Source organism: Mesoplodon bidens (genome assembly GCF_964165515.1).
Source record: "Mesoplodon bidens genome assembly, chromosome: 7".
In the NCBI taxonomy this organism is placed as follows: Eukaryota; Metazoa; Chordata; class Mammalia; order Artiodactyla; family Ziphiidae; genus Mesoplodon; species Mesoplodon bidens.
Genome location: NC_138164.1, coordinates 37,259,701 through 37,286,887, shown reverse-complemented (window position 1 = coordinate 37,286,887; position 27,187 = coordinate 37,259,701). Strand labels below are relative to the sequence as shown.

The window sequence follows — 27,187 nt, the reverse complement described above, 5'->3', positions numbered from 1 at the left end:
GTCTTAGAGGACCAACGAGGGTCTTTTGACCTCTCTGGTCCCAAAGGGAGGCTGCTGGAAATGATGCCAAGTTCACAGGTGGGGCTCGGAGCCCCGCCCTCCACGGCGGGTGCAGCAGCACCCCGCCCCCCCATCTCCAGCATTTGCTGGAAGCGGGAGTCTACTTTCTCAACCCTAACCCAAAAGTTGGGGTTAGGGGTCTCCCCCCCACCTCCAGCGTTTGCTGGAAGCAAGGAGACTATCTTCTCAACCACGGGGGGTCTAGCTCCACACTATGTGCAACATCTGCTCTGTCCTCCTAGGCGCCCGCTCTCAGCTCTTGGGAAACCAACTGGGTGCTCCTTGGACTTCACCTGCAAGTAACTGCGCTAACTACCAGAAAGTGCTCTCTAGCTAATGGAGAGGTCTCCAAGAGACGTGTAGATATAAACAACAGCACATTCAACCCACAACAACAACAACAAAACACCCCAAACTAAGCATAGCCCTAGTGCTTCCAACTTCCCACCCACAGTCATGCCTTAAGGCCAAGGCAGGCACACTTCCAAGGGCTCACGGCACTATGGACCGGGGTGGGGGGACACGACGGGAGACGGGGGACAGGGGCACAGAGCTGGCTGAGGGTGTGGGCGCCAGGGCTCCGGGCCAGCCTGGGTCCTGCCACCCCAGTGCTCATCCACACCTCCACGCTCAGCCTGCTGAACCGCGTTTTACTGTCACCATTCAACTCCCAGAGGGCTGATGCCAGCACAGAAAAATGCCTTTGCCCTGTGGGCTATTACATCACAATTGCTACTGACAAGTATGGTGGGGGAACTGCACAGGGCATGGAGAGTCATCTGTCTCACAGAGGTTTTGAACTGTAAAAAGGGCAATTCCAGTGTGAGCCAGTCTTGCTGAGGAGCGTGGTGGGCTCTGGAGCACTGCTGGATTGCTACCTGTACGGGTATCAGCTAACCCCTCTGAGGCTCAGTTTCCTCATCCGAGAGTGGGCTAGTACGCGTTACTCCCAAGTGAACATGTTAAAAGGGTGAAAGGAGTTACTACAGATCACACGGGCTTAGGCAGATATCAGCTATCTTTCTATGTTGCTCTAGCAATAGAGGCCATCACTGTCATCAGCCGTGCTGGGTTGGGATACAGCAGTGTGGACAGGGAGTTTTGTGCAAGGCTCAAGCCCTGCTCCCCGCCCATCAGCCCTCGGCTCCCGTGCCCTCTCAGAAAGAGACTGCTCAGGTCTGCCCCACTCCCACCCCTACTCTGCACAGACACTTCCCACCCGCTACCCCACAGGGGCATCACTCTGCCCCAAACAGCACAAGTTAGTAGAGCTAATAACTACTCTCCTACTCTCCTTCTTGCTATTCAGAATCCAAAAGGGCTCATTAAAATTCCCCTGGTCGCCAAGCCCTGGGTTAGGTCAGATTTTATATCAGAGATAAGTGAGCCAGACTGGCCGAAGCAGCCTGCCTGCCTGAACGGGAACGGAACATCAGAGAGGCCTGCCTTTCTTTTCACACCACGACTGAACAAGCCACCAAAGAGCCCGCAGTGTGAGCGGGAGCCAACGCAAACACCCTGCTGGAACACCCAGCCCAGCCCGCCACGTGGAGGGGGCTGGGCTCTGAGACCCGCCCCCCATCCCCAGCCAGTGTGTCCCCCACCCAAGGAGCAGCAGCCGGTGGATCCTGATCCGGGGCACCCACAAGGATGCTCACCTCGTAGCCAAGCCGGGAGGACTGCTGTAGGAGGGTCTCGCCCGCGTTCTTATTGACAATAAGTCTCCGCGCTTCCGGTGGCATCGGGCGGGACGGGGTGGTCTCTGGAGGGGAGCTTGACCATGTCAGCTGCGAGGCCTGGGAAGCTGGTAACAATTGCTGCAAACAGTCCAAGGCCTTCTGGTCCTGCTTGGCCGGCGAAAGATCATAGCCGGAACTGGGCTCAGGCCGCTTTCAAAATCTCCGGACGGTCACCTATCACGAAACCAGGCAGCGCACACATTTCAGGCTGTCCTTCCTCCACCCGCCTGGTTCGCCTCCTCCCTGAGTTACAAACCTGAGTGGAGGAAAGCACTTTTCCTCCTCTCAGTCTGGGGGAGGCGGGGCGCGAGGAAGGGGTTGCATTTTTACTAGCTGGAAACTTCACCACCACCCAGGAGACACGTCCCCTAGGAAGGGGCAGGGACGTTTTGGGGGGAGGGGTTCAGGAAAAGGAAAGCTTTGTCCCCAGAAGCAGAGAAGCAGGCAGGCGGGATGTGCCTGCATGGGCCCGGGGGGCGGGGGAGAGCCAGGGGCAAGAGGTACCTTGCCATCCGCATTGTCCACCTAGGAGTCCCCTGGCAGCGGCAAGCCCCGCCTGGGCTCCTGAGGGATCAAATGCTTGGTTTTGCACGGTCGCTTCCCGGATGGTTTCTCGCTGTTGTCGGTGTATTTCTGCGGCAGGGGCGAAGGCTGCCAATCCATTTCTTCGTCCATGCACAGCACATCTGTCAGGGGGAGAAGCAGCGGGCGTTACACAGTTGTAGCCGGTGAGGAAAGAAAAGCCCATTGTTAGCACTGATCGTTGGAGCAGCTTCAGTTTTTAAAGATATACCAATTATGTTTTCAAAGCGCTAATATGTTAATCATCCCACATTCAACCGGCAAATAGGCTAACCCACGAAACGCCAAATGGCAAGTCGCTTCAAAGGGCCGCAAGAGAGGGCAGAAGCCAGCCCTTCGTGCGCTCCCGTCCCCACCCGTGGGGGGCCTGGGTGCTCGGGACAGGGCGACTGGGGACAGCCTGAGGCTGGAATGAGGGCACTGACAAGCGCCCGGGGTCACCCAAGACTTCCCTTCCTGCCCAGCCGCGGGCTGGGTGATGAGGAGCAGCCCAGGAAGTCGAGCTCCCGCCTCACTGTCCATTCCATAAGGAAGTGTGCAGGCTGAAAGGACCTCAGGAAGAAAACTCCCCGCTCGCCACACGCTACTCTTGTCAACTTGGATGGCGCTCAGGTCCCCTCCAGGGCCGTTTCCCACAGAGGGCGGGTGATCCACCCTCCAGGAGCGCCCCCCGCCCCGTGCGTATCCTTGTTCATTGTCACTGCATTTAAGGGACTCCTCCAACCAGCTGCTGTTGCTTTTGGCCTCTGCCCTTTTCCTGCCAGGTTTCTCTTCGGAGATGCTATTGCCCTGGGGGGTGACCGCAGGCTGAACCGCCTGGATCACTTCCTTCCTGCCCTGCCGGCCAGGTTTGCTCTCTGCTCCCGCCGTTCTCTAAGGTGCAGCAAGCGGCGCTGCTTTCTGGGATGGAGCCCTGTTAATTCAATGCACACCTCAGGTTGGTCAGCTCACTATAATGTGGCTCTTCTAAGTGGTTAGAGGAACTGTTTGTCATTTCCCTCTCAGGCCAGTCAGCTAATGGAGAAATAACTACAAATTAATGAAGAAGCCCCCCGGGGCGGGGGTGGTGGTGCGGGGAACAAACTGTCTTACACATCACTAACAGGGGTGGGGGAGGGGAGGGGTGTGGTCACTGTGTTGGCTGGAACTTGTCACCAAGTCTCGGGAGGGGGTCTATTTGCCTTTGGCCACCTTTGGGCTCCAGCCCCGCCACCTGGCTTTGGGGGGGTGGGGGGTGGGGAGGTGTGAGTGGCTCCCCCCAGGGATCCAGGGTGGGACTGGAACTTTCCACTGCTCCGCTCCAGGACTTCCGTAGGGTGCCCTGCGGGCCCGAAGCCAAACCGAGCTCACCTTTGGAGACCCGTCTCCGCTTGGCTTTCAGCAGAGAGTCCTCCGGGAGCACAGTGGTCTCAGTGTGGTTCCTATTGCCAGACACCTTGCGCTTTCTGTTCAGCCGGAGGGTGGGGCTGCGTGACGCGTCCGGGGCCGCCTGGTCGGCGGGGGACTCTCTGGGGGGCTCCGTGTCCATATCCTCAGGAAGATCACTGTCTTCTGGGGCTTCAAAGCGGTCAGGTTTGCTTCCATCATAACACTCCCCTAGGGGAGGGGAGACAACCCGGAAAGGAGGGAACAAAGGTCACCAGGAGCAGGCAGGACCCCCACGCCCAAGGCAATCTGCTACCAACAGACCACCCCCCTTTGGAGACCAGGGGCCTCACACGCCAGAAGCACAAAACCCTCAGAAAGACGTCCCAAAGGAAGGACAGCTGAACACAACCAGCAAAGAAAGCAGAAAATGAGGCGCGTAGCCCACTCACAATCCATCCTTCAAGGGTCAAGGTGAGGCATCTACACCATCCGTCTATAGGCATGTGAGATCACTCCCTAACTGCTTAACTCTCCAAGGTGGCTTACTTTTAAAGGGGGGGTGAGTGACCTCACAGTAAGATCCAACCAATCAGGGCAGAGCTACAACGGGGGGTGAGTGACCTCACAGTAAGATCCAACCAATCAGGGCAGAGCTACAAATGACTATGGAAACAGCTGCTAGTCAACAAAAAAGGCTGATGTCATCAAGAGACCAAATAGCCCCCAACTGCCATCTACACAGACATAGCACCAATGTTCACTTGGGTCAGCAGGGGCGAGGGTGAAGAAAAAGGGTAGGGAAAGAATGGTGGGAGGCTGGGAAGCTGGGGAGACCAAGGCAAGAGGAGCCTGGCAAAGGGAAAGGAAAGGCTTCCTGGTGCACACACAAGGGTCAAGGGCAATTTCAAAGAACTCAACCAGATTGCTACAAGTCCGTCTGTCCTCTTTCCACACCCGTGGGGGGAAAGCATTTCACTGCCATCGAGGGGCTGCTCCTATTTCCTGTCTAGGAAGAAGGCCCACAGTGACACCAGTCACCCACCTGGCACGTCTCCACGCCTTCCTTCCCAGGCAACAAGCATCTAAGGACATTTCAAAGACAAGACTCCAACCCCCTTCGTGGGTGTGGGGTGGGGGGGTGCGGCGGGCAGGGCTGAAGTACTCACACCTCAGCTCCGCCTGTGTTGCTCCTGCCCCCTCTGCTCAATCTAGCATCCACTTAGGGCTTTTCCTCCAATCACCCCAGCCTAACATCACTCCTCACTTTTGCTCTAGCCAAAGAAACAGTTCAACTGCTTTGCTAGTCACATTGTTTCTAACACACAAATAATTCCATAATGATCACTGTGCTGTTAAAGAGTTCCCCGAAGATGACCCTGTGTCCATCACCGGCCGGGGGTGGGGGTGGGTGTATGAGTTTGGTATTTCGTTAACACCTGAGCTAAGCTCCCACAGCCCGTTTTTCTAGAGGAAATCATGGACACACCCCTCACATGCTGCTCGCATTCCTCCTCCTCTCCCTAGACCACTTCAAGTATCACTCCCACTTCGGCCCAGCCGGCTGGTCCCCTGATCAGCCTCTCTTGGGGGGCATTCCCAGCATTTAATGGCAGCCAGTTGTGGGGATGAACCTCACCCTGGCCTGGGCTAGCCTGACCTGTGTTCTCAAGGGTGGAACACACTTAGCTTTTCTTCAAGGGTATCCCAAGGTGGGAGAGATCCCCATCTAGTCTTGCCGGAATGGTGGAATCACCCCAACCGCGAGGGTCTCCTGCCATGGCAGCAGGAGAAACCCCAAACTCCTGGCCTGTGCTTACGGGTGATGCAGCCCAGGCTACCGCAGGCCCGGTGAAGACGGCGTGCTGCAACTCTCACTCGGGCTGCTCTGTGACCCTCTTAAACACTCGGGCAGGAATGGCGCCGCTTTACAACTCGGCCCCCTTCACTTGTAAAGTGCGAATGTTGGGTTTCCTTGGTGGCGCAGTGGTTGAGAGTCCGCCTGCCGATGCAGGGGACACGGGTTCGTGCCCCGGTCTGGGAAGATCCCACATGCCGCGGAGCGGCTGGGCCCGTGAGCCATGGCCGCTGGGCCTGCGCGTCCGGAGCCTGTGCTCCGCAACGGGAGAGGCCACAACAGTGAGAGGCCCGCATACCGCAAAAAAAAAAAAAAAGTGGGAATGTTACTGCTAGCCTCCCTCCAGGGTGGGCTTCATAATCACGGGCCGGGCTCAGCACAGAGAAAGGCTGGAAAAATCCCTTTAACCAAAAGATGCCAAGACTTTCAGACCAGCCTGAATCTCAGGCCTGAAATGTAGGAAATTTTAAGAGGTGAGCCCTGCTGGTTACACCATTGGACTTCTCTGGTCCAATCAGCCTTCCCTAAAAGCTCCGTGGGAGGGGATCCATGGAGGGATGGAAGGGCTACCTTAAGAACCCCCATGTCCAAGTTGAAAGTTTCTTTTTCCAAACTAGGTCCATCCACCCTTCCCCCAACCCCAGAGCCTTTTAGGGCAAAGATCTCAATTCCCCTCAGCTAAGGCCCCCCAAGACCTTACATTAGTGTGACCTTACCCAGGCCAGTAATAACCCTGAAGGACACCCACCCCGACTGCCCAAGATGCCCATGGCCACCAGCTATGGGGTAGAGGCTCCGTGTCACTTGGAGCTTCTCAAAGACTGTTCTAACCACGACACACACGAGGATGACCCTTGAGGGCAAAAGAGATGGGGAGATAAATAGATGCACGGGGATCCTAACCATCAGGCTTTGCCATCATTGCTACTTTTGGCCCTTCTAAAAGTGGGAAGCCATGTGCCCTTGGTCACCCAGTCTAAGCAAGATGTGAACGTGGTCCCTGCAGCATGGTCTTATGACTCACAGCACATATATCCCAAATTCATTATGGTTGTACCATAGCATCACCTCACAGAAGCATCACCACAGCAACATTTACAAGTCACTGTGGCAACAAAGCACCCTCACCACTGTTGAGCCATGCCCAGTGAGGCCTAAACAAGGTGAGAGGGTTCTGAGTCGCTGCAAGGCTCCCCAGGATTAAAATCCCCTTCTCTGTAGCTTAACTGTAATAGCACCTCCAGTCAGGGCTAACCTTGTTCAAAGTTACACCCGCTACAGAAGGAGTGCAGGGGATCTCTGTTCCAAAGTAGTTTACAAACGTGCAGGTGCTCAGCTGGAAGAGAAGTTCCCTGAGCAAAGAAGTTTCATGAAGCCCCTTGACTGAGCCTTCCTCCAGCTCCTGGCCAGGCACTGCCACTGAGCAGGACCTAGGCCTGTCCCAGCCAAGTGGTTCGCAAGGGAGATGGTTAATCCAAGTTTGAGAAGGAAGGGACCAATGCCTCCTTGCCCCGCCCCATCTTCAAATGCCACTGAGGGTTCCTAGTGATGAACTTCCAAGTCTGAGGAACCTCCAAACTCATTTGGTGAACTTCCAAAATAAAAATTTCACTCAGCCACCCATGTGATCATAAAGAATAAATGAGTATCTCGGCCACTGTGTTTTCAAGTTAATTCCTTTTTTTAAACAACCCCTAGCAACAAGATGCACCCGCGCCAGGACAACCAGGGCCGTGCAAACAGCACCCACCACCTTAGAAGCTCCTGGGCCCTCCATGGGTAGGGGCTGCCTCAGAAGGGGGAAGGCATCTTGAAGGCATCCTGGACCCTCTCTGGGACCCATGCCCGCCCCAAATCCCCGCCCCAGCTCCCATGTGCTCACAGCTCGGCTCTCGGCCACACCGACACCCATGAGAAGGACCTGAGCCCATATCAGCTGAAGACGTGATGGCCCAAGAACAAGAAGGCCCGTTCATATCCAGCTGAATGGAATGAACACCTGCTGGGCCTTGGACGTGGAGGCTGCAGTAAGAACAGTGGCCCCTTCAGGTGACCTTTCCTGACCAGCTATTTACAAACCCCACGTCTCTACAAGACAGAGGGTGGGTGGGGAACCCACCTCCATTGCCCCAACCTTTCAAACGGAGCCCCTCACCTTCCCCAACCCTTCTCCTGCCCTCCCATGGTGGCCATTCATGGCTCACTGGGCCACGTCCCGGGTGCTCCAGGAAGAGACCCGTCGGTCGGTCTGAGATTGGAGGCAGGCGGTGGGGGGAGGGGGCTTTCGGAATCATCTGGGGCTCAGGCCCTGCTCCCCATCAGCCACACCGAGTTCTCGTCTCTACGCTCAGCAGGAAAGACTGGGAAGGACGCACACTAACGTCTCTGGGAAGAAGGGTGGGTGAGGCCACTGAGACATGAAGGGCAGCGGCCACCCTGGGTTTGGCCACGTTGCTGGAGAAAAGGGCGAGAAGACTCGAGGCCGGTTAACTGCCCGCTCCCTTCCTCCAGCCTCCCTCACCATCCACCCGCAACAGGCAGATTCCCTCCTCAGAAAAGTGCATCCCCGTGAACTTGGCCGTGCCCACTTTTACCACATCTCTCTGAGAAACTTCCCTAGGAGCTGAGTTATGAGGCCACTCAGGAGGGTAAGGGCTGCGTGTCAGCTGTGAGCACAGGCAAGGAGGGAGGCCTTCTTGCTGCTTCACTCCAGGGTGGCCTGGACCCTCCGTTTTTCATTCCAATCCCGAGGGGGAGGAGCTCGGTATCGTCTACTCCAGGCACATCAAGAGCCCCATCCCTCGGGTAAGGCCGCCACTGACTAGCCCCAGAAATCCCCTTCTACGGGAGCCACGTGGGACACACCGGTCCCGGTGTGGCTTACCCAGAACCCTGGCCACAGGCCTTTGTCTGACCCCAAAGATGAGCTGGGGGAGGGCAGTGCTCCAAGCAGCAGAGAGAAGCACACTCTGCTGCTGACCACAATTTTCCCGAACTGCATCAGGCACCCACGACCTAAGCGTGCGGGCCAACGCCGACCCTACGACTGGGTCCAAGGGCCTGGGCCTCCCAAACGTGCCCACCACCCCCGACTGTCCCGTCTCAGGAGGATTGCACGCCCACCCTGTCCTCGACGTTCACCTAGGTGCCCTCACTCACCATCACCGGTGAGGTTTCTGGGGTCCGGAGCAGGCTGCAGGCCACAGGCCACAAGCACGCACACTGAAGAAAGCGGGAGAAAGACCTCCACTTGCTGCCAACGCATCTCATTAGCCCAGGAAGTCTCGAGGGCAAAGCCCGAAGTCAACCCCAGTGGGGGAGCAGCCGAGGGGACCGCAGAGTGTGACTCGAGGCCAACACGAGCTTTCTCTCCAGTTCGGCCTCCAGAACAGAACACAGCCGTCTGGTGGGAAGAACGGCCTCGCTGATCCCACGGCCTGGGAGCGTGGTGTCAGCTCCTCATGACTGCAAATGAGCCTCCACAGAACACAATGATGCTCATCTCTCTGGGGCCTTCATCAGCCCTCATCGCACGTGAACGAAACCTCTGCCTCTGGAGGGAGAGTCCGAGTACTCTCCACTCCCTCCCACAGGAGACTGTCACTCTGGAGGGTCTGGCTCTGGCTGCAAGTGTCATCCCACTGCTACCAAAAACCCGTGTCCGTACCTGCTACACAACAGAACACATACCTGCTACGCCGGAGGTCCTGCACTGCCATTCCTCTGCTCTACTGTATCAGACTATGACTAACTACAGGACTAGCATTGCTCCGGAAAAAGGAGACGCGTGCCAGGGAACAGCATTTCATAGGTGCTTCACTCCTGGATGCCGCAACGCTCAAAAGGACAGCCAGCCTTGCAATCCACAGCTGGGAAGGGTGGCCAGAGCAGCCCGTTCTCCGAACAGCCAGCACCCAGACGCTGGGCCGTCGGAAGCGTACTGCTTCCTCTCACCTCCCTCGGCACTGGGAGCGGAACCGCCCCGTTCCCACCGACGTGGTACCACACGCGAGCCGCCTGGGTTCACTTACATCTCTCATTGTCGTTCTGGTCGGCAATGGCCTCCTCCGGGGTGACCGACTTTGGCTTTTTGTCCTGACTTCCTTTCAGCCTTTCCCAGTCAGCGGGGCTGAATTTGCGCACCTCGGAGTCTTTGGTCGTGGGGTGGCCACCTTCTCGCTCTTTCATCTCCAACTCTGAGAAGCGCATCACTGCACGCTACAAAGAGAACGGAGATGGAAAAAAGACACACCTTACCACCAAAGCTATTTCACTGCCCTTACCTTAAAGGAAAGTATCTTCAAAGAAAAGTTTGCCCAAAACCAACCACAATTTATGATACAACTGAGATATTTTAAAATTGAACGATAAAACGTAAGAGTGTCTATGTGTAACTAGTCACACACTCTTTATTCGTAAAGCTATACGTATGTAGAGATATATGTGGTGTGTATATATAGCCATACATACACTGTGGCATACAGACAGACATTCTCTTTCGAAGGTAAATAAAACAAAACAAAAACACAACGCAAAGAAAGCGAAACAAAAACACAACAGAAAAGAAAACAAATGCACAGTGAATAAAGACGACCATGGCCCACAAACTTCCCTTTGTATATTTGGAAATGAAATTTAACTCAAAAGGTTTATGGAAGATTCTAGTAATAAAAATTTGAAGAATTGACCTCACAGTAAGCAGCGGGTAGACATAAAATACTGTCCTCTTGTAATCCTTCCATCTATGTAATTAAAATGGGCACTCAATGGATCATTTAGATAACTTCAGCCATTTTTATAAGCATAAACCAATTTTTTTCTTAACATTGCAAAACAATTTGGCTTTATTTGTGTTTTAATTAAAAGTAAAATATCTTAAGGAAATTCCTATACAACATCTATCATTCACTAGCAAGTTAAATACATACTCTATCCCATTAAGCAAGGTTTGTGTTTTTGTTTTGTTTGTTTGTTTGTTTTTTGGGTGGAAAAAAAATTGCACGAATCTCACAGACATGCGGCCGCTACACACCTCCACCAAGTATCACGTAAGGCATTCTAAGCAGCGCTTTTAGGTATATTTGTTAACGTACAGTAACGGCAGAGAAATCAAAGCGATTGATAGGTAAATGTCATGCAGTCCTTTAGACATCCTTCGCAATAATTAAAACTTCCGTTATCAGCATTCGAGTGGAGTTCGCTTAAAATCTACAGAATAACTTAAAGTATCCACTTACGTCCCCTTACTGGACACATTTCAAACATTTCAATTACCCTAAGCTTCATTAACCAAATCAGCCCAGTGTCCTGCCCTATCATACCCCCGGCCCCCTCCTCTTCACACATTAAAAAAACCTGACAACTGGTCAGGCTCCTGAAATTCGGGTGGTGGGGGCTCACCTGCAATGCCCGCTCCTCCCGACTGAGCTGACGGGAGTCTGCGTACAGTCCGGTAGCGACACACTTGAACCGGTCACCCACGTAACCAGCGGAGTTTGCGATTCTCTTTGCCAGCTTAGATGGCTTCGGTTTCAGAACTTTGCCATCGGTTGATCCTGCCTCGTCAGCTCCGTCTTTGGTGTAGGTGGGGGTGACGTCCACACTCGGTGGGGCACTGCCCACGCAAAATGGTTTGGGATCCTCTTGGGTTTTCCCGAACGTGACCGCAGAGCCGTCGCTCCCCAGGGTCGGCTCCAGGAATGCAGTCGAGACCGGCGTCACCAGGTTCTCCTTGTTGGTTACCGCTGGAACATTCTCCTTGCTTAAGCCGGAAACTGGCTGGCCCGGAGCCTGTTTGAAAGTATAGGCTTCGTGGAAGTCACTGATGCACCCCAACTCCTCTCTCAGGGCAATGAAATCCCGGTGTGGCTGTAGGGCCATATTTTACTTTTTTATTTTTTAATATATGTTCACATGTTTCCATAAAGGATCCAAGGTGGCCCATAACATAAGGACACACAATATTAGCTTTAAAAAAACATGGAAAAAAAAAAAAAAAAGGGAAATCATGATCCTGGAAATGGGTTGCATCCTTTTAAGGGGTGAGAATAACAGAATGAGTGAGCCAAAGATTTGGGAAAGGATCTCACATTTCCAAACGTCCAAATCTTAAAATTGCACCAAGTGGGAATGTAGCTGTGGCAGTATTAACCTGAGAGAGCTCTATGATCGTTGTCTTTACTCATCACTTGGTTGCAAGGTTATAAATGACAGGGTAAGTGAAGGAGGGCAAGTAGACAAATAAGAGTCATTTCCTGATTCTCAAAAGAAGGGGCATCACCTAGGGAAGGGGACTGCAAAATCCTACAGGAATCCTCTTCATATACTAAATTTTCTAGGTGGCAAAAGTATCTCCTTTGACCCTAGCAGCCAGATGGAACTTAGAAAAGTAGTGAAAAGCTACTCAACTGAATGCAAGTCATATGACTAGGAGCATGTCAGTGAAAAGTTCAAGGGAAGATGCTGTGGAAGAGCAGTTCACCTTGTGGTTGAGCGTCCTCAGAACGTGCAATGGGAGGTGCAGTACCTGCTCTGTCTCACAGGGACCCTCCAACCTCTAAACGCATCTTTCCTGGGAAGCTGAATTCAAAAAGTCAATTTTAAAAAAAGATAGGGCTTCCCTGGTGGCACAGTGGTTGAGAGTCCGCCTGCCGATGCAGGGGACACGGGTTCGTGCCCCGGTCCGGGAAGATCCCACATGCCGCGGAGCGGCTGGGCCCGTGAGCCACGGCCGCCGAGCCTGCGCGTCCGGAGCCTGTGCTCCGCAATGGGAGAGGCCACAACAGTGAGAGGCCCGCGTACCACAATAAATAAATAAATAAATAAATAAATTTAAAAAAGATAAAAGTCTCTAGTAGAGAAATTGTATCAGAGCCTAGTATTAAGAGCTGTAGAGCCACAAGTTTCCCATGATACGGCCTTAGCAGAGGCTGTTAAGGCAGTGACAGAAAATTTGTACCGAGGGAAATAGCAGAAGAGTTTGCCTACAATTCACGAAAATGCTCCCTGCACTTGGCCTGAAGGAAATCAGCAAAATTTGTAACAGCTTGTGTATTTGTATGCGGGATGGAGAACGAGTTTAATTTTTTAATTTCTCTGAATTATCACGTAAGATTCAGAAGATGCTCTCTCTGCCTAGAAGCCACCCCACTGGGATAACTATGCCTACGGAGTGCCTTTGCCTATGACTCCTACTTGCTAACAGACTGGCAGCCTGGCCCCAGGGCCTGGTCGCTGCTCCCAGTGCAATGGTGGATATGGTGTCAACGGTTGCAAAATCAAAGCCCCTTACATCCTCTCCATGCCTCGGTCCCACCCCCCACCCCACTCACCATTGATGTTCAGGAAGGGGAAGGTGTCCTGGATGGGAACGTGGTGCTGTGACTGGTCCAGCTCACCTTCCTCATCTTCTTCATCCACACCATTATCTTTCTCATCCCAAGGAGCAGATCCAGTGGATCCTACCCGAGAAACACACACACACACACACAAAGGTCAAAAGTGAGGCGCTCACGTTGCACTGTCATCCCTGCAGCCCACTCCCAGCTCCTCCTACGGAGCCCCAGTGCAAGCTCTCATCCCCTCCCCTATCCAGGAGCTGCAGACCCTACTCCCTTCTCCTAGAAACCTTTTAATTCCTACTCTAAACCCCTTTCTACACATTCGCATCCCTTCTAAGGACCCAAGGAGCACAGCTTCTCTCCTTTATAAGCTTACTGTGAAGACAGACCCTTCCCTCATGGCAGAGCCTCACTAGATTCACTGGAGGTCAAGTCTAAATTATCTGGCTCTTAGTCGGAACTGGCTCAACATTGAGTAAATATAGGGATCAGGTGGTATTCTCCTAGGAAAAATACCATACAAATTAAATGATCACTTACCCATCATTTATAAAGAGAACTTAATAGCCTTCATAATGTCATGGCAATTGATTCTTAGAACAGCCTTTGAAATACGCAGGAAAGATCAGAACCCAGATTTTATAGTGGAAGAAGCTGAGGCTCAAAATGTTGAATGACTTGATTCAATGTCCCACAAGTAGTGAAATAGAAAGACTGAGGTTTATAACTCAGACCTTCTAAGTTTTAAGCCCTCCTTCTTCTAAACTACCTGGCCTCTCTTCTCAGTGTTGAGTCCCAAGAGAAGTTATTTTTTATAGAACTCAATACCCCCTCTTCTTTCTAATGCTTTACTGTTCCACTGGGTGGGCAGGAAGACTGTGCTGAGTTTATATCTTTTGTTCTCTGGGTTCTTTCTAGGGACAGCATTTCTTGCTTTATTTACCAGTCTTCAACTTTGTAAGCGAGGCGACTTTCAAGTCGACTATCGCTTTAAGGGTCCAGCCCGGAACCTGGCACACTGTCCACCTTCTCCCCAGCAGCTGGGGCCTCACCTGGGTTAATGATAGAGCCCTGGGGCTGGGGGATGTCACACACTTGATATATCTTCACTGGGTTCATGGGCACCTCCTTGGTGCCGTCGTACATCAGGTTGAATTCCCTGCTCTTGTTGAGCGCACAGCGGAGCTGGGCCTTCCATTTAGCTGGGTCGGGGTCGTCCACCCCTTCCTGGTACTTCCCCTGTCTCCACAGCCTAGGCCTGAGGGATAGGAAACTGCAGTGAGTGCCTGATTGTTGCCCAGAAACACTGGAAAGTGTGCCCGCCCTCCCTCATACAGACACAGATACACACAGCCCTGCCTGACCGCCCCATCACCCCAACTCCAATTTACAGAGACTGCAGCAGAAAACACCACGCTGGGGACCAGGCAAGGCAGGGCCTGAGACAAATTAAGCCAAATGCAAATACAGTATTTTAAAAAGAGGAGTCTCATCTCAAGTGCTTGTGCCAGCATCATCTGTCAAGACTACAATGGCCTTAATGAAGGGTTAAAAATAAAGAAAAATCTGGAACAAGTATACACCAAAATACTAATGGCAACTTTTGGATAGCAAGATTTCAGGTAATTTTGTTTTGTTTGGCTTGCCTTATTTGTTTTTCACATGAATTGCTTATATAATAAGAAGAGAAAGGGAGGTGGCGTATGATATGAAGAATTTAGGCTTGCAGTTCCCTCTCCCTTCAGTCTTTAACCTGATGCACAAATAACTGTTGAAACCAAGTACCTTTAAGAGTAGCAGCCCATAGGAGGGCAGGAAGCACGCTCTGGGGGTTCAGCTGGCCTCAGTGCAAGGCTGAGGGCCTCAAGTCCTAATAAACTCACACCACCTGCCTTTCCCTGCTTCCTCAAACTCCCACATTGGGAACATTTTGCTGGGAACACCAGTGGCTGGTGGCCTGGGCCAAAACCAGTGTGGCCCCGCCTCTCTGGTTTTCAATTTCCAGGTCTAACAGGCATCTATGTGTCTGTTCACGGGATATCAGCCCTCCCCCACTGTTAACCTATCTCAGATGTCTACACTTTCTTCAGGGCTGTGACGTATGTGCTGGTGCAGAAAAGGGGGATGTCTTTTGCAGAGGACTCAAGATCAAGAGAACGAGATGGACCGGCCAGACTGCTCCCACTTGATGTTAGGAAGATAAGGTGGCCATGTAGTTAGAATTCTGCAGGGGAACATAGCCTATAGAGTCTATGGGTTTGCGGATCCACAACTTTTATTTTTTCAGTAATGCCAACCAAGCTCGTAAGAGACTGACATATAATCCAGAATGCCAGTCTACTCGTTTTCAAAGGGGGATAAAGCTGGTCAGTGACCAGCATGGTTAAGTCCAATAACCTGGACATAACCATGTATGATCTCAACCAGTAACTCCTGTATCTGGTTTCTAATGACAATTCCAAGAACATAAGACCCACTCAACATTTAAATCCAAATTTTCAGATGACTCCAAAGCTAAATGGAAATGATTTGATATTGAACTCTAAATCTGCATTATCTAGACTATCTCTTACCCAGTTGGGTAACCCAGAAGCGACAGTAAGAGGCTCCTGCTTTCCCAAAAATCACAGGGCGTAAAGATGAAAAGCACTGGAAAGGCAAGACCCCCAGTGAATTTGCAAAGCTGCTCTTGTGTCTTTTTCTTTTTGACCTTGAAGCCAGGAGAAATTCTAAAAATACAAATGTATTAATTTTTAAAACTTGACTTTACTGAATATTGTTCAGCTCCCCAAGCCTACAAAAATAATTTTATTTTTTTAAAAATGCTCCCTCTTCAGACTATACTACAAAGCTACAGTAATCAAGACAGTGTGGTACTGGCACAAAAACAGAAAGATAGATCAATGGAACAGGATAGAAAGCCCAGAGATAAACCCACGCACATATGCTCAACTTATCTTTGATAAAGGAGGCAGGAATGTACAGTGGAGAAAGGAAAGCCTCTTCAATAAGTGGTGCTGGGAAAACTGGACAGGGACATGTAGAAGTATGAGACTAGATCATTCCCTAATACAATACACAAAAATAAGCTCAAAATGGATTAAAGACCTAAATATAAGGCCAGAAACTATCAAACTCTTAGAGGAAAACATAGGCAGAACACTCTATGACATAAATCACAGCAAGATCCTTTTGGACCCACCTCCTAGAGAAATGGAAATAAAAACAAAGATAAACAAATGGGACCGAATGAAACTTCAAAGCTTTTGCACAGCAAAGGAAACCATAAACAAGACCAAAAGACAACCCTCAGAATGGGAGAAAATATTTGCAAATGAAGCAACTGACAAAGGATTAATCTCCAAAATTTATAAACAGCTCATGCAGCTCAATAGCAAAAAAACAAACAACCCAATCCAAAAATGGGCAGAAGACTTAAATAGGCATTTCTCCAAAGAAGATATACAGACTGCCAACAAACACATGAAAGAATGCTCAACATCATTAATCATTAGAGAAATGCAAATCAAAACTACAATGAGATATCATCTCACACCAGTCAGAGTGGCCATCATCAAGAAATCTAGAAACAATAAATGCTGGAGAGGGTGTGGAGAAAAGGGAACACTCTTGCACTGCTGGTGGGAATGTGAATTGGTACAGCCACTATGGAGAACAGTATGGAGGTTCCTTAAAAAACTACAAATAGAACTACCATATGACCCAGCAATCCCACTACTAGGCATATACCCTGAGAAAACCATAATTCAAAAAGAGACATGTACCAAAATGTTCATTGCAGCTCTATTCACAATAGCCCGGAGATGGAAATAACCTAAGTGTCCATCATCGGATGAATGGATAAAGAAGATGTGGCACATATATACAACAGAATATTACTCAGCCATAAAAAGAAACGAAACTGAGCTATTTGTAATGAGGTGGATAGACCTAGAGTCTGTCATACAGTGTGAAGTAAGTCAGAAAGAGAAAGACAAATACCGTATGCTAACACATATATATGGAATTTTTTAAAAATGTCATGAAGAACCTAGGGGTAAAACGGGAATAAAGACACAAACCTACTTGAGAATGGACTTGAGGATATGGGGAGGGGGAAGGGTAAGCTGTGACAAAGCGAAAGAGAGGCATGGACATATATACACTACCAAACGTAAGGTAGATAGATAGTGGGAAGCAGCCGCAGAGCACAGGGAGATCAGCTCGGTGCTTTGTGACCGCCTGGAGGGGTGGGATGGGGAGGGTGGGAGGGAGGGAGATGCATGAGGAAGGGATGTGGGAACAGATGTATATGTGTAACTGATTCACTTTGTTATAAAGCAGAAACTAATAAAAATAAATAAATAAATAAATAAATAAATAAAATACAAAAAATACAAAAATAAAAATGCTCCCTGCCTCAAAGGAGTTTACAATCCCTTAAAGGAGACAGATGAGTCAATAGATCAGAAATATAGATACTATGTGAACACCAGTAAAACTGCCTAATCCATAAAGAGTCGGGGGGTAGGTATGGTTGGCTAAGTTTATCAGAATTTATGATTCTAGGGCTGAATCTTGAACAGGGGTAGAAGTTAACCAGGTGAGAAGCGTGGGTCACGATACTCTAAGCAGAAGAAGCTTTATGGGCAAAGGCAGAGGCTGAAAAGCACAGTGCTTAGGGGACCTACAAGCAGTTCAGCTTGCGTGGAGGCAGCATGAGATGAAAGTCTGGGCTTGTAAGTAGGAACCATGCCAAGGAGTTTGGACCTGATTCTTAGAACACTGAGAACCACTGAGAGATTTAAGCAGGTTGTGATGGGATCAGATTTAAGTTTTAGAAAGAACCCTCTAGCTGCAGGACTGAAAAGGGTTTAGAGGGAGGCAAGGCATGAAGATAACACATAGTCTCTATATAATCCATATAATAGTGTCACTAGGGTCTGAACTAAGGAGGTGGCGGTAGGGATAGAGGATACAGGTAACGAAGGAGCCGTTAAAGACGCTGACTTGACAGAGCTTGATGAGGAACTGAGTCCTTGAAGAAGGTGAGAGAGAAATCAAGGATGATTCCCTGGTTTAGGGTTTGGGAGACTGGGTGGGGGGTGATGCTGGCCACTGAGATAGGAGCAGGTTTAGAAAGATGATTTCCCTTTGGAAATGTCGGATTTCAAATGCCTGTGGAAGGCCTAGGGGAGAAGGCCCAGCATGCCCAGGGCAGTTTTTTATCCCCACTCACCTCTCACATCACCTGAGGGACTCTCCCTGCCTGCCTCCAGCCTGGAAGAAGGTCCACCAGATTACGGACATCTCTGCCCTGTGGGCAAGGACCAATTTCTTTTCATTTCTGTATCCCTGCTCAGGCTTTAGCACACAGTAGGTCAATGTGTATTTGTTGAATTGCCTCAAATTTACAGAAATACACTTCTTGGGGAATGAGTAAGTTGCTATTACGGATGGAAGACCAGGAAAACAGCTATGAGCAGAAGGCCAAGGAGACACTGCAGAAAGTGCTGGAGGAGAAAATGCGTGCACAACAGCAACTGCAGAGCAAACAGGTGTGGGGATGCTCCATAATCCTTGGGGCTCGGAACCCTGGGGCAGTCTGGGTGGCAAGGGAGCCAGCTGCACAACTCCCTGGAACCCCCAAGGCACCACCCTCTCCTCTGATCTCCCTCAGCGGTCCCTGGCCCTGGCCGAGCACAAGTGTGAAGAGTGGAAGAGCCAGTACGAGAGCCACCCCCAGCATGCAACTGTCCCCTACCCTGCCAGCCCAGTAATCATGAACGCCGTCTTCCTTCTCTTTTTTACAATGTGGTACATATGGATTTTTTTTGAATGAGATTTAACCAGCTTTTAAACCTTTCTTCTTTCTAACAATATCAGTACTCTCTGACTCTCCAAATGCACCTTTTCAAGTTGATTTAATTTATGGAAAAATCACCCTTCATACTTTCCCTTTCTTTTTTAAGCTTCCCCATGGTAGTGTAATGTAGTAGAAGGAGATTTGGCCTGGGAGTTTGGACACCAGGGTTCTAGCGGCAGTAACCCACAGTTACACACGTTATATTATTAAAGAAAAAAGTAACTTACAGAAATGTATGAGGCCATTATGCACATACACACAAATATATATTCACTCATATATCCATAAAAAAGTAGTCTGGAAGGTTCTATAAAATGTTAAAGGTGTTCATCCCACGGTGGAGGAGATATACGTTAACTGTATTACCCTCTTAAATTTTTACAGTAAATATATATTACTTTTATAATTTAAAAAGCCAAACTTTTCATTTTTAAAAACCTAAAACATGAAAGAAAACTGGAAAACCAACAAAATTAAAACAATCCCTAAGTCTGAGGCAACGATTTTTTTATCCGAGTACAAGTGATGAATGAAAATACTAAGAATGGTGTGTGACACCTTAAAGTATAGAAAAAAATACAGTAAGGCAAGTAGGCATTAAGATAATAGAATATAAAAAGTTACCCAGATATATTCAGACAATGGACTATTATTCCAGTAATAAAAAGAAATGAATTACTAATATGAGCTACACGGATGAGTCACAACATGAGGAGCCAAAGAAGCCACGTGCAAAAGGGTACTTATTGTATGCTTCCATTCATATGAATTTCTAGAAAAGGAAACACTAATACATAGTGAAAGAAAGCATGTCAGTGGTTGCCTGATGCCAGGCCTGGGAAACTGACTGTAAAAGGATAAGAAGGAACTTGTTGCAGGTATTGGAAGTGTTTCTGTATCTTGACTTTGGCGATGACAATATAGATATACACATTTGTCAAAACTTATCAAATTACACGCTTAAAATGGGTACACCTTGTTGAATGTAATTCATACTTCAATAAAGTTGATTTTAAAGTTAAATTAAAAAGTCACCTATGGGGACTTCCCTGGTGGCACAGTGGTTAAGAATTCGCCTGCTAATGCAGGGGACGTGGTTTCAAGCCCTAGTCTGGGGAGATCCCACATGTCGCCGAGCAACTAAGCCCGTGCGCCACAACTACAGAGCCTGTGCTCTAGAGCCCGTGAGCCACAACTACTGAGCCCGTGTGCCACAACTACCGAAGCCCACGTGCCTAGAGCCCATGCTCCACAACAAGAGAAGCCACCACAGTGAGAAGCCGGCGCACTGCAACAAAGACACAATGCAGCCAGAAATAAATAAATTAATGATAATTTTTAAAAAAATAGTCACCTAGATGTCTGAGTGAGACAGAGTCCCTTTCAGCTTTCAGTCCCAGCTCTTCTCTGAAGCCTCCCCTCGTTTACCCTGGCAGCATGTGACCACTTTGCATCTCTTTAACACCTTATATTTATCGGTTCCATTCAGATTTGATGCTTGAAAAGTTTTGTATATTTTATGTCTAGCTTCCATTCAACTTGGTTCCTCTAAGGCAGGAACAATCATCTCTTTCATAAATTGAGACCATTACAAAAACAGAATTATGTTCCCTTTCCTCCCAATCAGGGGAATTTGAAGTAGGATTGATGAAATCCTGGAAATCGTAAGCAAAAATGTCATTTCTGCATTTTTATGGCCACAGGGTCCTGTGTTTTCATCAGATTCTTGAAGATATCACAGAGCCCAACAATGCTAAGAATCTCTGCTTTGAATCCATGTGCTTTCACCCAGCTCTGTGGTACAAGGCACCCTGCCCCTGGGGCAATCTGTCTGTGGTCCCTGCAAAGATGATAAACCCACATCAGAGACACTCACTCTTCTGCATGTCAGTGGACTCCACTGCCAGCTCTTCCTCCACAATGACGTCACTATCGCCATCTTCAAGATTCATTTCTGTCTCATCTAGAACACTGTCTTCCTCCTCTTCCTCCTCCTCATCTTCCTTGGAGACATCCTTTAATGTGGCAAGTAGTCTGTTGTAACCAGAAACTTGTTCTGGTTCACTCTATGCTTCACTTTCAGAACTTGAAGTATCTATAAACTCTCTGACTAAAAGGAAAATGGGGATTTTAAAAACAAAAATTATACTGGTCTTGTTGCTACCCCACGACTATCATCAGGCCCACAGTGGAACCAAGTTCAGACTTTTCTAAATAAAAACTAGCTTTTCTGCAAATATGCAATCCTATCTATTCAACCAGACCGAGCACCAAATTTGTTTCAAACAGCTAATCTAGCTATGATTCTAGAAGCGCTTCCTCTTCTTTGAACTGCTCATGTTCCACATGGGAAGACAGCAAACTAAACACATGGAGCTTTAGGTTATAAGGCGATCTAACCTATGTGTCAGACATTTGGCACCTTTAAAGGAGCAACAGGAAAACTTACAACAAAAAAGTGTACTTTATTTCTGAGTCTGTGGTAATGAAATAAGACCTTTGATGATTTTGCACTCTATTTTATGTTAAGCAAACATGACATTCCCTCTTAGGATTCACCAAGAGCCCTCTGGTAAGCCTCCTTAACAGGTTCTAACAGGCTAATCTCTCAGGACAGTTCCATACTCTATACTACATTAGTTATCACAATGGCATTTTAACAGACATCTGCACTTAAAACTAAGCAATATTACTAAAATATAGCTTACATCTAAAATCAAAGAGAGTGGAAATGTAGCCAAACTTTAGTACCATATATAATCTTAAAAGTAACAGTCCAGAATCTACTATCATAAAGAAGGTATAAAGCATTACCAGTTGACAAGTCTGTGGTTTTGTTTCCTTTCTGGAAACCCTGAGAAGAAACAGGCAATGTTAAACTTTAACTACTAGTAGGTAGCAATTAGGAAAAGTCTAATGATACAACTTTAAATGAACATGGCAGACTATACCGTTATAAATACATTATATCTATTGTCAAGTAAAAACTCCATATGCATTTGGACAGGTTTTGGAAGGATATGCCAAATAGATAATAAGAGACGAATGAAAAAGTCTAACAAGACCACATGACAAATACTACAGTCACACAGTAACAGGCTCTCATCCAAAAGATGGGAAATTTTGGCAAATAAAAGCCCTCGGGGTTCACCTTTTCTAGCAAATTTCTTAAGTAGACTATCCCTCTAACTGTTGATAAAGCAGCCCAAAGGGGTGGGATGAGCACTAAGATCATAACTGAGAGTCTGGACACTTAGAGAGGAACCCACAACTACCCAAACATTAGTTTCCTCATGGTCATTGAATAGATAGGTGATGTCGAGGGTCCCAAGCAATTCTTTTTTTATTTTTTTTAACTTCTTTAATTTATTTATTTTGGCCTGCTATGGGTCTTCGTTGCTGCGCCCGGGCTTTCTCTAGTTGCGGCGACAGGTGGCTTCTCTTGTTGCGGAGCAGGGGCTCTAGGCTCGCGGGCATCAGTAGTTGCACCAACCTGGCTCAGTAGTTGTGGCTCGCGGGCTCTAGAGTGCAGGCTCAATAGTTGTGGCGCACGGGCTTACTTGCACCGCGGCATGTGGGATCTTCCCGGACCAGGGCTCGAACCCCTGTCCCCTCCATTGGCAGGCGGATTCTTAACCACTGCGCCACCAGGGAAGCCCCCAAGCAATTCTTTAAAAACATATAAAACGAACACAAGCTTATAAAACCTCTGCCCAGTCGCCACACAGGAGGCGTGCCGTCTAGCATAAAACTACAGGCTCAACAAAGGGTAGGAAGACCGGCGAAGAACCCCACCTCAGGCGGGAAGCCGCCAGGATCCCCGGGCGAGCTAGGCCGGCGCCGGGGCAGCGTGGCATGCGGCGGGAGCTGCCCTGTCACTACCCCCGGGGCACCGGCGGACCAAACGCGGGGACACGCGGGCTCCCACCGGGAAAGGACGCCGGCAGCGCCGGTCCCAGCCTTGCCTCTCCATACCTGTCATAGAAGGGATGCTCCTCGCCGAAATCCCTTAGATGATGCTTCTGCTTTTTAGTTAGGGAGTTGAGCAGCTGGCTCTGGCTCCGGCTCCGGCTCCGGCTCCGGCTCCGGCTCCGGCTCCCGCGTTTGCCCATGGGGAAGACGTCAAGTCAGCCAACCTCCAAGAACCGCGTTTTTCACCTGGCAGTCGTCTCGTCAACCCACTCACGCGGGATTGCCAACGGCGCTTTACGGCGGAAGCAGGGTGCCATAAAGCAGACCCGCTTTACGTCGCGCTTGTACGACAGGCGTTAGAACTTCCTGTTTCCCATTCCGCCCCCTAGCGAGGCGCTTTGGAAGCACGCGCACGCATGCGCAGCTTTTCTCTGAGCCCCGTAAGGAAGGCAGGCAAGGGAGGCTTCGGGCTTCCCCAGGTATGTCAATGGGTGGGTGTACTTTGTGCGTCTGTTTTGGCTGTGAGAATCAGCCTGCATAAACGTGTAGTAACTGAGATGGTTGAATGCAGTGCCTTTCTATTATGCCATAATACAAATACCAACTAACATTTAAGGCTGCCGGTGCATCTCAATTCATCCTCACAACAGTAAACAAATAGACCTTGTTAATAAGCCTGATATTGGAGATGAGAAAGCTGATGCTTACAAAAGGTTACATACACACTAGCAAGAGAGGAGATGGAAACCTAATTCTCTCTGGTGCGACCACAGGCTTTTCCCACTAGGATCTGCCACATGCGTGTGCTGTGTGAAGAATGAGGACGCAAGGCTGAGATCCCCGCCCTTACCCTACCCCCTCATTTTCTGAAAGTATTGCAAGGGCCCTTGGTAACACATCTGTTCTGGCATTTTTCATGTTATAAAAGCAAAAACACATCCAGAGAGGTAAAGTGACTTTCCTAAATCACCCGAAGAGTCGATGTTAGAGAAAGCAGTAAAACTCAATAAAGTGTCTCAAAACTGAATTGGGGCAAATTGGGATGGAAAACTTTTAAAGGGTAAGTAACTTTTCTATATCTGGGTCGTGGTGGTGGTTACACCTGGTATACAATTACCAAAATTAATCAAACTGTACCTTTGAAATTGGTACATTTTAATGCAAGTAAATAATAATCTCAATAAACCAAGAGGTAAAAACAGCGCAACTGGACTTAATACTCTAGAGACAGGCAGAGTGTGCAGGGATACTTAAAAACCACAGGATAGGGCTTCCCTGGTGGCGCAGTAGTTGAGAGTCCGCCTGCCGATGCAGGGGACATGGGTTCGTGTTCCGGTCCGGGAGGATCCCACATGCCGCGGAACGGCTGGGCCCGTGGGCTATGGCCACTGAGCCTGTGCGTCCGGAGCCTGTGCTCCACAACGGGAGAGGCCACAACAGTGAGAGGCCCACGTACCGCAAAAAAAAAAAAAAAAAAAAAGAATGCATATTATAGTCTTCAGGATGACTACTAAGAGAATAGTAGAAGAGTGAAAAACTTAATTAATGTGTGATTTTGGTGAGTCAAGGATGAATGCTATTGTCTTACTATTACTAAAAGAATAGTAAAAAAGTGAAATATTTCCAAGCTAATAGAGGGCGAAAGTGGAATAAGAGAAAACCATCCACTCAGAAGGAGGCAAGAAAGGAGAGAAAAAGGAATATAGCACAGATGGTACAACTGGTATTGAGCAAGAAGGTAGATTTAAACCCCAGTACACGAGTAATTACATAATATAAATGGACTAAAAGTCAAAGATTGTCAAACTGGATTTTGTAAAAATGATACGCTATTTGAAGGCATATGTCTAAACCTTAAGACAAAAATTGACAGAGAACATATGAAAAAGATATGGTATGAAAACTCTAACCAACAGAAAGCCAGTGATGAAGCTAAATGACAAAGGAGACGTTAAGGGAGAAACACTACTAGAGATGAAAAGGGACATTTCATGATGATCTAAAGTTTTGCTCTACAGGAAGTATTAGGATTCTAAATTTATATGCACCTAGTAACACAGCCTCAAAATATATAAAGCAAAAATCGTTCATATTAAAAGAAGAAACACACAAATGACAAACATGTTGAGATTTTTAAAAACATTCTCAATGATGGAACAAAAAGACAAAAAAAAATCAATATGAGAATTTAAGTTGGAACAACATCATTGGCAAACTTGATTTAATGGATCAATTCTTTCTTAGATAATTTCACAATTAATATCTGAAGGCAGTCTAGGGTTGTGGTTACACACAGGAGCTTTGGAGTCAGGCAGACCTGGATTCAAGCTCTGCCACAACTACTTTATGCAAGTGAACTTGGATAACTTCCTTCACCTCTGTGAGCCTCAGTTTTCCCGACTGTAAAGTGGGGTGAATACCAGTATAGACCGCATGGGGTCATTGTGAGGATGAACAGAGATGATGCAGGTGGTGTGCTTTCCCCAGAGTGGTTCCCAGGCCGACCTGTCCCTGCCATACCTTGCTCTTTTCCCACAGCGTCATAGAGATCAGGCTCTGCTCGGTACTGCTCCTTTTCAGCTCCACCCTGAGCTTCCTCATTTCTTTTTCCATGTCATGGATTTGCTGAAAGAGTTCCAACAACAGGGAAGTCAACTTCAGAACTCATTTCATCCGGTTCATTAAGGCAGAAACCTAGTCTGGGATTCGCTTCATTCCTTCCCTTGGGGGACAATTCCACATCTTTGAGGCAAAGTAGACTTTCTTTCAACGGATGCAATGAAAGGGCTGGGTGAGGGAAAATTTGAGTTTCTTTTGAAGATCAGCATGGATCCTGGATTAAACAGTACAAGATACCTATCCACTCATTAGAGTCTCTTTCCTTGGGGCACATTTTTGAGTTCAATCTAAATAAGGGCTGTTTGGAAGACACAATGGGCACAGTTTGGAAGCAAAGAACAATGACATTTTTATCTCATTTGAGGCAGAGAAGTGTGCTCCTGACAGAGAGAAGAACACACGTCTCCTGCCCCCGTCCCAGGCACCGTCCTTCCCAACGGATGGAAAACGTATGCCTGGTGATGTGCACGAGGGTTCGGGCCTGTACAGGGGGTGAACATTTACATTGAGTGGTCATCTTTTCACTGTATTGATTTTTATGTTCACCTTCCATAGAAGGCCAGTCAGTGATACATTTGCTTTTTATTTTGTTTTTATGAATTGTTGTAAAATTGAATGTATTTAAGCAAAAATACTTCAAGAAGAGTTGTGTTAATAACAGTGCTCAGGGCTGTGATAAAACTTGTGACAGTGGATCATGAAAGTCTGGGCATCACAAGTCCAGGGGTAGGGACCACGGTGAATTTCTAGCAGCATATGGTGGCCACCTCCCGTCCCTTTCCCCAGGGGAAACCTGATGAGGGACCTTGAGCCAACTGCCCAGAAAATCTGGGGAGAGTGTGTTTTCCATGGTCTTTTCACCCATCTCTTTGAGGCTAGCAAATCAAAGCATTAGGAGACTACATTAACAGACAAACACCCAGAAAGCCCCAGAGCTTGTGCTAGCTAATGGGCCATGGAACCCGTCCAAAACCCTCAAGGCCATAATCTAGGCTTTCAGTGGACACCTAGGGGTCAGGAGGTTCAACGCACGGTTTTGCAGAGTTTTAACTCTTTCTCTTGGGCTTCCCAGTTCTCCTTCTGGGCATCTTCCTTCTGTAACTCTTCTTTCAGCACTGAGCACTATGCATAAAATTGACAAGGCCACGGGGGCTTGGCTGGGGGTCCCAAGTACCTGTGTTCACGCCCAGGAGTGTTTCCTGCTGTATAACCCAATCACACCTCTGAATTCTGAGAGGCGAGACCATTTGTGTGATGGGAGCACGGAATCCTGCAGTCATTCCCAGTTCACCCTCTCATGAGTTCTGAGGAATAGAGCGCCTAAATTCCTCTTCAAAAGCCAGCAAACTTCACTGCAGGGGAAATCCAGCTTTGTAGAGTCTGGGTACTTAGGGTGAAGGAATTGGGATGTTTTCACGCTGTGACCGGTGAGGGTGCAGGGGGCCGAGCCAGAGAGCTGGGGTCCATCTTAGGGCTTTTGTGCAGGTTGAGTCTCAAAGACACAACTGCCCCGACTGGTGTGGAGGGGTAAACGGAGCTGTCTTGCCCGAGGGCGTCTCGGCAACAGGCATTAAGTGCATAAGGATGGATGTGCCTTCTTTTGACCCAGCAATTCCCACTTTAGGAATGTACCTTAAGGACAATGACTGGAGAAATAAGTAAATCTGTAGTTTCAAGGATGCTCTTCACAGAATTGTCAGTAACTGTGGAAGAAAAATAAAATGAGGAAACAACCCAAGTGTTGTTTAGAACAGCAGACCACTTTATAACACTGGGTACATCCAGGAGAAAGTATGTAGCTTTTAAGACGAATGATAAGAGCGCTGATTTATTAGCACGGGAAAAT

General features: G+C 48.6%; 3 protein-coding genes and 1 pseudogene across 4 annotated transcripts in view; 1 reads left to right on the top strand and 3 right to left on the bottom strand.

Moving 5' to 3' along the window:
• The window catches only part of LOC308620761 (uncharacterized protein), a gene marked incomplete at its 3' end in the record, with an annotated part of 448,069 nt that overhangs the window by 180,124 nt on the left and 240,758 nt on the right, over positions 1 to 27,187 (top strand). The gene's annotated exons all lie outside the window — the stretch shown is intronic.
• The window catches only part of LOC308620057 (centrosomal protein of 78 kDa-like), a 220,436-nt pseudogene that overhangs the window by 68,875 nt on the left and 124,374 nt on the right, over positions 1 to 27,187 (bottom strand). The gene's annotated exons all lie outside the window — the stretch shown is intronic.
• On the bottom strand, positions 9,628 to 13,310 carry LOC308620060 (BCL-6 corepressor-like; the record flags this gene model as incomplete). The annotated part of the gene is made up of 3 exons (XM_081239399.1): positions 12,936 to 13,310; positions 11,005 to 11,571; positions 9,628 to 9,822 (listed from the first exon to the last, which is right to left on the bottom strand). The coding sequence occupies exons 2-3, from the start codon at positions 11,482 to 11,484 to the stop codon at positions 9,628 to 9,630; spliced, it is 675 nt and encodes a 224-aa protein (XP_081095525.1). The 5' UTR covers positions 11,485 to 11,571; positions 12,936 to 13,310.
• LOC308619853 (interferon regulatory factor 6-like) lies at positions 13,720 to 23,003 on the bottom strand. Its single transcript, XM_081239079.1, has 4 exons — positions 22,786 to 23,003; positions 21,625 to 21,664; positions 20,683 to 20,920; positions 13,720 to 14,196 (listed from the first exon to the last, which is right to left on the bottom strand). The coding sequence occupies exons 3-4, from the start codon at positions 20,760 to 20,762 to the stop codon at positions 13,935 to 13,937; spliced, it is 342 nt and encodes a 113-aa protein (XP_081095205.1). The 5' UTR covers positions 20,763 to 20,920; positions 21,625 to 21,664; positions 22,786 to 23,003; the 3' UTR covers positions 13,720 to 13,934.